General features: G+C 35.5%; 1 protein-coding gene across 2 annotated transcripts; it reads right to left on the bottom strand.

Annotated features, from left to right (window-relative positions):
* Window positions 1-1105: 1105 nt before the first annotated feature.
* On the bottom strand, window positions 1106-9241 carry LOC113308466 (FH protein interacting protein FIP2-like). 2 transcript variants are annotated; one of them, XM_026556934.1, is made up of 11 exons: window positions 9127-9241; window positions 8780-8889; window positions 7032-7166; window positions 5726-5893; window positions 5256-5339; window positions 4276-4326; window positions 3645-3723; window positions 3418-3476; window positions 3225-3284; window positions 2344-2424; window positions 1106-1453 (listed from the first exon to the last, which is right to left on the bottom strand). In XM_026556934.1, exons 1-11 carry the CDS (start codon window positions 9164-9166, stop codon window positions 1400-1402), a joined length of 921 nt encoding a protein of 306 aa, XP_026412719.1. In that variant the 5' UTR covers window positions 9167-9241; the 3' UTR covers window positions 1106-1399. The 2 variants fall into 2 exon arrangements, with proteins under 2 accessions (XP_026412719.1, XP_026412720.1); XM_026556935.1 differs by having other exon boundaries at window positions 3645-3718; window positions 4280-4326.
* Between the last annotated feature and the right edge of the window lie 2546 nt (window positions 9242-11787).

The raw sequence follows: 11787 nt of genomic DNA, 5'->3' as shown, positions 1-11787 counted from the left end.
TACCGATTCATAGCCGAATCACGAACAGTTGAGCGGACTATTGCCGAATCTGACTTCTACAAATCCGAATAATATCCGTACGTTTGCCGTTCCGTACGTTTCCCAAATACCTAATTGCTAACTAGGGTGTAGACTGCTCGGTGCATGACGACGCGCATTGGACGCGCAAAGGTTGGAATACCGAAGAAACGGAGTTACTGCACCGGCAGTACGATCTTAATTAAGGAAGACGTTATCCTGAGGTGGATATTTTTGTTTTGGCTGATAGCCAACGGACAAAAACACTTGGGATGCTGCGAGGGGACATGGTCTCACTCTTACACCCAAGTTGAAGGAATCAACTCTTTTAATCATAAAGAAGGCTCAAGCTCAAGAATCAACTGTATACGTGTAATCCTCTGGTTCGTTACACGAACTCAAAAGTTCATTTCCTCGAAGGCAGAAATCCTTCCTTTCAGTAATGCGTAAAGGAAGATGGAGAGTAGACTCTTGGTATAGACGGCCACTTGTCCATCTAATCTAATATCTTTATTTTATTCTCTACTGATTCAATGAAGAAAAATACTTGTCACGACATGGAGGATTGGCAGCTATTCATAGTTTCTCACTATATTCTGGTGTCTAATCAAAAGGAGAATCTCAACTTCTGTTTCTTTATGGCACAGTTGGACCACGCATGGCTTAGCAATGCGTCAACACTAATCGGATTGGAGTCGGCAAGCAAGATTATATGACTTCTATCGGGCAAAGACTTGGTCCTGAATTATATATTCAGGATGCACCGTAAAGCAACGGCGAGCTGGGTGACTTTCAAACCTAAAATATTGGAAAAAAATTGAACTCCCTACTCCCAAGTTCATTTATGTAGTGTAAGAAAGAAAAAAAATAAATACTCCCTCCTTCCCAAGTGACCTAGTTGAAGTTTGCACAAATTTTAAGGCAAACAAGGAAAAAGAAATTTTTAAGCATTTTTTACAATTATATCTTTATGGATAATAATTAATGAAATTTTGAAATGATTTATCTCTCAAACTACACCACGGATGTTCGCAAACTTTATACCATTGAAAAGCATTTTAAAACACCTACATAACGAATATAAACATGCCTATCAAATTATGCATATTTCTTATATTTCTTATAATCAATTAAAAGGGTAATTTTAGAAATATCTCCTTGTTTAGTGATATAGGTCACTTAATGATGGGACAAAATTAAAAACCAAATAGTTCACTTAATGGTGGGACGGAGGGAGTATATATTAGGCTCATATATTTGCATAGATAAAAAGGGGCACCTATATCCTACTTCACCTAGAGGCCCCTAAAATGTTTGGCATGACTTCACCAGCTATTAACCTCTAACATATCCTCCTCCATGGTTCCCTGAGAAATATAAATCATCTGATAGCTCCAAGCAAATTTGCACCATCCAGCTTTGCGCTGACCAAGTGCTGAGACACAGATGAACAAAAAATGAACAAGATTGACAGCATTAATCAATTTAATTCACCAAAGAGAAAAAACAAAATATCTTATTAGCATTAAAACGGCTGCAAAGAAGAAAGGAAAACAGGAAAATGCGCACGTCCCACCACATTCTTCATTCGAGTTGCTAGATATCAATCAGCCATTTCCAGATATCAGAAGATATCACTCTGACACAGTAATATCGAACCTATCTTGAGGTAAATGTAACATAATTTACAAACCATTAAGATGTTACCTATGCCTAAAGGCTCTTTCTTTTTCAACAGCGTAGCTGAGACCAAAAAATTATGAACTTTTGCAGTCTGTAAAATAGGAGTTGTAACTGTAGAACAAAGTAACGAACTAGTTCACAAGCTTAATGCACAATTCTTCAAGGATATCTTATCCTTAGTTTCAACAAGATAACAAGGTCTATGGTTGCAAAGTGTAACCCTTAAGAGAACACGATGAACAGAAAATTGTTGTTACTCGAGTGTCAAGAACGAAGAAACAAATTTAGCAGTTCTCAGTTGAATCTAACAGCTGAACAGCTGCACGCTAATGCAACAAGTTACACTTGATAGATTATTTTCTTGTTAACGATGTATAGATAACAGTCTCAATTTGTAACCAAAAGCTTTCACACTTCTCAATTTACTTCCATATTTGATGTTTGTAAAATAAAGTGGTGTTAGTAAAGGATGGTTAATCATAATCTGATGACCTCAGTTGCATAATGTACCATGCTAACTTTTCTGTAGATACCCGTAACAAGATTCAGTGTCACCTTTAAGTATGTTCGATGATGATGCCAATAAGATAGAAAGTGAAATACTTTCACAATGAAACGCAAAATTTTACCTAATTTACTCACCGTATCACGTAAGTCGACATGTCTTAGGTAGGCTCTTTGAAGGTTTGCACCCTGCAGATTAGCACCACTTAACACCGCCCCCTGTAAAGAGATAACTCAGAAATTAGCCTCCAGTGCGTTATGCTTTATCAGAATCATTTACAGCGATCTTGTGGTCTATTGACGTAATGAAGGTACAAGAAAGCATTAGAGGGGAAAGCTGCCGCATTTTTAAGAAACAAGAACCATGAGCAGTTGCTGAATAGGAAGGGAAAATTTTACAGCATGACCAAATGGGATGCTTCAGGAAGGCCTGTATGAGAGTACATTCACACTTGTAATACTTTGAAATATATGAATGTTAATATGGAAATCATGATCCAGAACATTATGGAACGAAAATATGAAATAATTAACACGGTACACAGCTATTGCTTCTATTTCTCTACTATTGTACATCATGAATTTGTTCGTATGAAAATATGATGAAGTAGTGTGTTTAGATCTAACTAAGCTAAAAAAAACGCATAGCCAAGTGATAGATCGTGCATTTCAAGTGTCCTGCAACAACAACAACAACAACCAAGCCATTAGTCCCAAACAAGTTGGGTAGGCTAGAAGAAAGGCTTACGTATGATCAGGACCATACATCCCAGTCTGTATCGCTTATACTTAGATATATGATTGGGACCACAAGAATGATGTAAATATATCAAACTCCCTAAAAATTACATGATCAATTTAAATAGCTACATATAAGGGACTTCTTTCTTTTATTCTTCCTGATCCTAGTTCCAACACCAAGAACGAAATTGTATCGAACAACTGACTAGACACAGAGTAACCATATCTCCAATATCATCTGCATAGCGACTGTTTGATTGTGATAAAGAGAAATTTACCTTTAAATTAGCCCCTTCCAGATTAGCTCCTTCCAAATTAGCATTAGTGAGATCAGCAGTCTGAAAGGCTTAAAAGATCAGTATGATTCTAGTAGGATGGACACTAGTAATTAGTTTAGTTCCTATGTTGCATCATGTAAGAAAGATGAAAATGTAAGGAGCATGAGAAAAACTTATGTCAAGACAGCTCCACCTGCAAATGTGCGGTGCGGAGATCTGCTCCACAAAAGCTACACTCTATCAAGCATGCATCTGAACAATCACAAATACAGAGTGTGGATTCAGAAAGCATCACTGATATAACAAAGACAGCAAAGACAGCTCGATGCTTACTTGAAGGTCAAATGCTTGAAAACTTTAAAAGAGGAAATATTAGTTATCCCGAAGACAGAAATTAGCAAAGAAAACTTGGCAACATACCTTGCAAATTTGCACTTCGCAGATTAGCTCCAGCTAATAATGCTCCCTGTAGATTTGCACCAGTGAATTCACACCTTCCCTAGGCATGAAAAAACATTCAGCACAAACGCGAAAGAAAATAAACATTTAAAAAAAAAAATTGCTTTTCATCATAGCAAATCACAATATCGTCTTATTTTATAGGATTATAGTGATTACATAGTTTGACGTTTTAACTTTTAAGCTATTTCATATCCCCACAGCAGTGCACAAAAACCCATTCAATCTCTTATCTCTGATGTCTAAGCTAAACATTTTGATGTTTTGCCTATGGCTTGCCGAAAACAAACATTTGATATTTACTTATTTAGCCTATCAAAAATCACCTCACTGCCAGCCTGCCACTAACAAATGGCAGGACGTTTTACATGAACCCTGAAGATTTCCAACAGGAGATGAAGGCAAACTAAGAAAAAGATGAATCTAAAACCTTTTTGATGCTGATGCTGCCACAGGGGACCCTTTTTTAAGCATTAATACTGAAAGCTAAACACTAATATTCTGGGCTTCTAAACTAGTAATAATCAACAGAAGCGAAGTTTGAAATTTAAAAAAAAAAAAAAAAGTAAAGTAAAGTTCTTTATGAAATTACTTGCTCACGTAGATTTGCATTGTGGAATATGGAACCACCAGCATCCACATCCTGTAATAGAAACAGTAAGTCTGAACTCTGAAGTACAAACAAAAGATAAAAGAAGAAAAAAGCATATTTGCGCACCATCATAGGAAGTTTTGATATCAAGGGACATTCGATCTCCTAAGAAATGGAATTTTTTGTTATTTCTTACAGAAAAGTAATCACGCTAATAAAAATTTGGGAATGCATAAATATCTGATAAACTTGTTCTGACACCTTGTGAAACAAACTTAGGGAGCCCACGAATAGCATTATGGAGTTTAGAAAGGATGGCTTTACCATTTTATAAGATACATAGAAAGCCTTGGCTAAGATTTTACACACTAACTCGAATAACATTTAGAGTACGTGAAATGAAATCTCATTCCCATTAGACCAGTACATGCATTTACTGTAAAACCTTTAGTAACTAATGATACCTCATCGAAGAGCCAGGAGAAAGGAACTAGGCTGACTTGATTACATCAGCCAAATAAGCTTCCATCCCCTTACACTTTTTTGGTTTGTGCCTATACTTTTGTAGGACCTTAAGCCTTTCTATTACAAATAAAACGATGGGATTTAGAGCATAGATGTGTTTTAACTGCTGTGCAATTCCTTATCCAGATACCAAAAATTACCATCGTATTAATGATGTAAGTTACACAGTAGGATTAGAGTCATAGATAACAGCACTCTGATAAATACAAGTGTTATTTGATAAAATGAGAGTGAATATATTACTTAATGCACACAGAATAGGACGATTATATTTAGCGACATTCCAAGAAATATTGAAAACCTAACACTGAAAACCTATTACTTAATGCACACAGAATCGGACGATTATATTTTCAAGCACATATAAATAGTACAAGAAACAGCCACTCACCCTTATTAGAGAGTTAAAGAATGAACAAATAAAGGTCTTCTAAGAAATGGTAGACTAAACCTACCCGGAATTTTGCACATTGAAGGTTTGCACGTGAGAAGAACACATTCTTAAGGCATGCGTAGCTGAAGTCCACGTATGACAGATCCTGCAAAGTCCAGAACAACACATAGGATGAAAAGTATATCTCATAGAATGCCTCGTCATCATAGATGTTTAATATCAAGAAGGATATGTAAAAGAGCTGCATAGAAGAAAAGTTAGTGTAACGCCTACATCAAAGGGGGGAATGTTTATTTGACAAGAAAAGAAGAGAATATGATACAAGAATATTCAAGTTAAACAAGGAAAGACGCTTAAAAACACTACTTTTATGCAAAAATCAAATTGCAAGTGAAACTTAAGAAGCAGGACTCCAATTCTAATTTTCTACAGTAAATACCAAAGATGCCTCCAGCAGACAAATACTTCACAGGGATTGTCATACATAGTAGTCCTTGAATTGAATACTGGTCAGAGGCTAGGAAGACTTGCCAGTTTAGATAGATCAAGCCCTGATAGATTCAATCCTCGAAATCTGACTTTTTCTGACTGAATGCATTTAATGATATCTGTGCGAGTCAATTCAGCTTTCAAATTCTCTTTTGGATCATCTTCATCCCTTCTCCAGCTCGATACCTTATTGATCCCCTCAACCAAACCCTGCAATAATTCACTCAGATTACGTTAAATGTTTGGAATCTCACTCATTTCTTGATAAACCTGCTCAATTTGGGAACTTGATTAGCAGAAACAAACAGTACAGATATCACCCAGAATCTTTACATGCTAGTCAATGGAAGGCATAAAAAATAACATTTGATGGTTTGAGCAAGTATTAAGCTAATCTCATTCTAAAAATAAAGGCTGGCCGCTGATGTACCCATAATCAGGAGACTATTCAAATAAATTCCTACAGCTTCATCTATCACCATCCACAACTATACCTAACTCTCAGTTTATTTATCTTCATATTAAAAAGAAGTCCCACAAAAATTTGTGCAACACGTATCGTAACTGCCGTGCATCAGTAAAACAGAAACCGTAAAGCCATTTAAGGCAAGCGATGTTACAGTTTTGCTATTCTAGAAAAGATAGATATTTCTTTGTTTATCTTTTTAGGAGCTTCGATCTACATCTTGATAAGATCTGAGCAAAAGAACCTGTTGATTTGCATACTGGATTATTCTAAACCTTATTATTATGGTGATAATTATATGAATTGTTAAGGTAACTTTGATTGAGTCTGAAGCAACAGGATTAATATCTAAGTTAGTTATTTAAATACACTATTTTAGCATCATGAAGAAAATCCATCTTTGATGAAAGACTATTGGTAGGATGCTTGTAGAAACTTCTTTTATTGTGTATAATTTCTTATCCATGTTAACTTTGTTGCTTATGATCAAATGTACTGTGATAGTGAGTAAAATGTAGAGCTGATGGCTGATTATAGTTGTGGATAGCAATAAATGAGATTAAAAAATTAGTGTGTGTTTTTCCCGGAAGGAATGAGTGGCGAATTCAATGAGCTTGATGACTTGTGATGTGCTGTGTACTTGCTGTCACATTATAGGGTGCCTCTGGACCCCTTAAGTCAAAAACTTGAAGTTAGCGTTAAACTGTCTCTGGATAAATGTAGCATCTTACCAAATATCATACTTGCATGATAAGAATTTAAAATATCAAATAAGTAAAATATGTTGAGAATTTCTTAGTTAGAAAACTTCACAGTATCACTCAAACTACTAAAACAGTATGATTGCATAAGACATATTCTAGAGCGAGAGTAACAACTTACAAGTAGCTGATAATATTCTGCCTCTCGTAAAAGTTCCAAAAACTCCGAGTCTTTAAGTACTGGAATAGCACCATCCCTCAACCAGTTTAAAATATGCCGAAAATGTTTACCATCTCTATCAACAAACACAGGCCCCTGCAACAATCATGTATTATACAAAAAATGCTGATTCAAATTCTTCGTACTTGAGTACATCTACTGTTACACAATGCAAATTTTAATAAGTGGACAACGTAGTAGAATCTCATTCCTAGTAAGTCCTTTAGCGATAAATTTTAAGAAATTTTATGCAATAGCTTGATAAAAGGTGATCTAAGATCACATTTAGTAGCACCCCAAAAAATGAAATTCTATATTACATATGAAACCTCTGTTTATTCAGATTCTCTGAATTCAGCAGTTATTTACATTTTCCATCAAATGAAATCTTGTATAGCATGCATGTGATAACCTGAGTTTTCACATTTAGTCGTCTTTTGCCAATTTACTATGTTATAACCTGAGGCAGCTTTGAAATATCACTTCTAGCTTAAAACCCATCACCATTTTGCCCAGATGTTGTGAGTTAGCAGATTTGTGCACCAGTCAGTAACATAGTAAATCGGCAAAAGATGACTAAATGCAAGGTTTTTGCAGGTGTAGTGTTTCGTGTTAAGACGAACTTTGTTTGTTTAAGCATATCTTTGAAGTGGTTGGACTTGGAAAATATCTCAATTGCTTATTCTCAAGCCTCCCAGACATTTTGAGGCCTGCAATGAGATCGAACTTCTGTAAAAGAGTGAATGAGAAGTGCTTCCTTGACTGAAACACCTCAAGAGATGAGGGGGAAAAAGACCGAACTTGAAGTCTGTTGGTAGTGCTTTCTTTAACTTCTTCTTTACTACTATAGATTGGAAAACATGTCTTTCTTTCTTTTCTTTGGAGATGAATCCCTTGCCTAATAACTTGTAGTGCTCTTTGAGTAAAAAAGGGATACTGGTATTAAAGATGAAAAGTGGTGATAGGATGATAGAGTGAAAAGGAAGAAACTAAAACTACTTGTGCTGAGACTTAAGTTTTGAGTCTGCCTGCTGGAAACAGAAGGAGGTCGTGCCGATACTGATATCCGAGTTAGGGGTGAGACAAGCAAAAACCATTTACTGCCATACAAAGTTTTCAATTTCATAGTTAAATAGTTACACAATCCTAATGTAACTGAATACAATCATATATATTAACCAACTGAATACAATCAACAAGGAGTCTTTTGTTCTGGTAAAAGGAAAAGCCTATTTTACACTTCCGTGACTATTCAAGCACACCGACACGCAGTTTAAATGCGATAAAGGTGTATTTGGAGCATTCATTTCGCCAGAATGAAGTGCTGTATACTAAAAGAACAATATCAAACCTTATAATGGGTTAATAACATAAAGGAACATGCAATGAGGTGTCGATGATAAATGTGATACATTGTGAAGGATAGGAAGAAGCAAACCATGAGCATAGCCCTCTCTTGGCCATCACAATGTATGATTCGCAACTCCATACATGTACTACTTCTTTTCGGGTGAGGAAACAAGTTCTGATCAAGTTCTAATACTAAACCGACATCTAATAAATGATAAACATTTCTAACTAATTCAGTACCATGTCCATACTTGAATCAGTATTTTACTAACTGAGAATACTTGTGCAGTATTTAAGAGATCTCAGAAAAGCCAATTCGGTCATAAACAAAATTCAAGGTATAACAGGCAAATAAGAACCTTTTCAGAGTCCTGAGACAACGTGTGGCGACCACTAAACATTGCTGCAAGCATTGAATCCGGCTCTCTTTGAGTTAAGGTGTCAATAGTTGTGCTAAATTTCTTCCCACCTATGAACATAAAAACATTAGCACAAATAAAATTCCAGTACTTATTGGTATTTGAAGAATTAGGGATTTTCATTCGAAATAAAAAGTAAAAAAAAAAAAAAATCGATCAAATCGAACTTGTTTGATCCAAATAAATGTGAAATTAAAATTAAAGCAACAAATTTAATGATCAAAAAGAGTCAGACGAATGCAATATCGAAAAAGAAAAGGCTAAGAGTGTGTATATATTTTTCTCACCGATGTTTAAACGAACCAGAGAAGGATGAGGAGAACTCATTTCCGTTTGATGTTCTGTTTGTTTGACAGCTAAAGAAACACCGAAGACTCATGCGGGAAGAAAAGGAAAGTCAGGTTCAAAGGCAATATCAGATTCAATTGACCATCAGTTAACTCAGAAGCAGAACGGACCGGCACTGTGAACCGTGCTTTGCCGTAATGGCTGATCCACATAGTGCCAGTGGCCCGTTATTTTGTGATTATTTTTTTTTTGGGATATTGCCACAAACCGGGAATACTTGAGATTGGATCTTGGCTAAAGGGGTAATTTTTCGAGGTGAAAAGATCATACTATCCTTTACCACTAAAACCTAAATCATTTTGTATTTCCATTATCTTTTCTTCTTTATGGTGTCGATTCTTTCTCATCTTCTTCATTTCTTCCAATCGTTGATTCCAAAATTTATTCGTTGATAATATTTTTTATAAAAATAAAACCGCGAATGAGTCTGTCGATTAATGTTCAGATTACTTCATAATATTTATTTATTTTTAGTATCCTCCAATTTGTGAGAGTTTCCAATTGTGCCTTCTTTTTTACCTTTGTGTGTTTTGTAGTAAATAATACTTATGGGTTTCGCATGGCGGACCCTAACCAAGTTAAGATAAGCGTGTTTCTTCTGAAAATACCCAATCTCATATTGTCGACCAAGGCCGCTTCCTATGGGCATTGGTATTTTCGCCAATTTTCCAAACTAGGTGGATGGTCAAGTTGGCTCATTCACTAAGAGAAAAGGCATCAAGCGATAAACTCTCTGTCATAGGGTAAAGATTGATTGGGACAAACGAGATTACGCCGCCAGCGGCTAAGAATAAGTTGTTGTCCAGTGGCTATATCTCCCTATTATATATACATTTCACTTCACTCCCAACTAACTCACACCTTTTTACACAAAATTCACAATTATATATCTATTTTTAAAATAAAAAAATTCATTTTATTTAGAAAAAAATCATGATTAACGAATTCTTCTGATGAAAAACAACAAATGAATACCAAGATGTCTGATGAACACAACAAATGTATATTCAGATATCACAACATTTGGATGAGGATAGAGAAGTGACAAACATTATGATGCAATTAAATTTGGCGAAGATGCCAATAACTCCAGATCTACAACAAGTATCACAGAAGGATACATGTTTCGACAGTGTAAATTTTACCGCTAGAAGCTGATGCACGATTATTTTCTTCCCAATTATGTGTATTATGATTAAAAAAATTAGGATTGATTCTGCAGTATGCCCCGACACTCGGTGATAAAGATTATTGATCATTTTTGTCAGGTAAAATCTTTATTTCATTATCAGTATGATGCACGAAATATTACAGGTCGTAGTCTTGAACAAGTGGTTATTGCAATCGTAAGGATTTTATGTTATGGGTGTCTAGCAAATTCCACCACTAAGTACCTTCCTTTGGGCAAAACAACTGCATACATGTATCTTTCATTGTTCTGCAAAGCAATATTTAATCATTTTGGTCCAATAGTTCTACAAAAAGACACTCAGATATATGTTCGAGAAATACTAATCCAAATCGAGAAAAGAGGCTTTCTAAACGCGTTCGACAGTCTTAATTGTATGGGTGTGGCACGACTGCCCCATCTTTTGGGAAGGTCAATGTAAGGGTCGTTACCCAAAATCAACTGTTATTTTGGGAAACTACTACTATTTGTGACTGTTGAAAATGACATTTTTCTTTCTGTCTCCCGGCTTTACCAAATGACGTAAGTGCTTTGCACAAATCACCCCTATTTGAAAACCCATAGTATGGGATTTGCCTCGAAGTTAATTTCACCATTAAAGAAAATCACCATACTCATGGGCATTATCTGGCTAATGGAGTCTATCCAAAATGGCCAACCTTAGTTCAAGCATACAATCAGCCATTAACGAATGAGGTATTTTAACTGAAAACAAATGGATTTGAGATAAAATGTTAAAAGTGCATATGGAACTTTGAGAGTAAGCCCGCTATTGTTTGTGGTCTATATCGTAGTTTTGATCCTCTTGAAATGCATAAAACCATACTCATATGCATGATTTTGCATAACATGGAAATTCAGGAAGCCGAACGCGATAAGACTTGGATTAATTATTCGGATCAAGATCTGGAACCTGAAATTCAACCATCCTACAAAGGACTATTCAGGTATAACTATATTACATTCAAAACTGTTAGAGCATAGCTCGGTTGAACCCACCAAGCGTTGGTATGTCAAGTTTGGTTGTCATATTTTAGTGAATCAAAACTCAATTAAAGAGTCGCTTGATTATATACTAGAGACAACTTCGTATAGGTTAGGCTAGAAAGATTCGGACTATGAGACATACAAGTATTACTCGAAGACTCGAAGACTCGAAGAATGTGAAGAAGTAACAAGCTACATCGACGACATCATCCTTCCTCTTGAGGTTAGTAATATTGTGACTTGAATTGTTTCATTCCTAACGTATCTTTCAAGTCGTGTTATATTAAAAACATAAATGCGAAGCTGTGAATTATTATACTCTAGTAGACATAGTATTAAGTAATTATAATACAAAGTATAACGCTTATCTTTTGAACTTCGTGTATAAGACATCGACATAATCGCATGAATGCTATTGTGATTA

This window comes from Papaver somniferum, chromosome 9 (assembly GCF_003573695.1).
Source record: "Papaver somniferum cultivar HN1 chromosome 9, ASM357369v1, whole genome shotgun sequence".
NCBI classification, from domain to species: Eukaryota; Viridiplantae; Streptophyta; class Magnoliopsida; order Ranunculales; family Papaveraceae; genus Papaver; species Papaver somniferum.
This window is presented reverse-complemented; position numbering and strand designations above follow the sequence as displayed.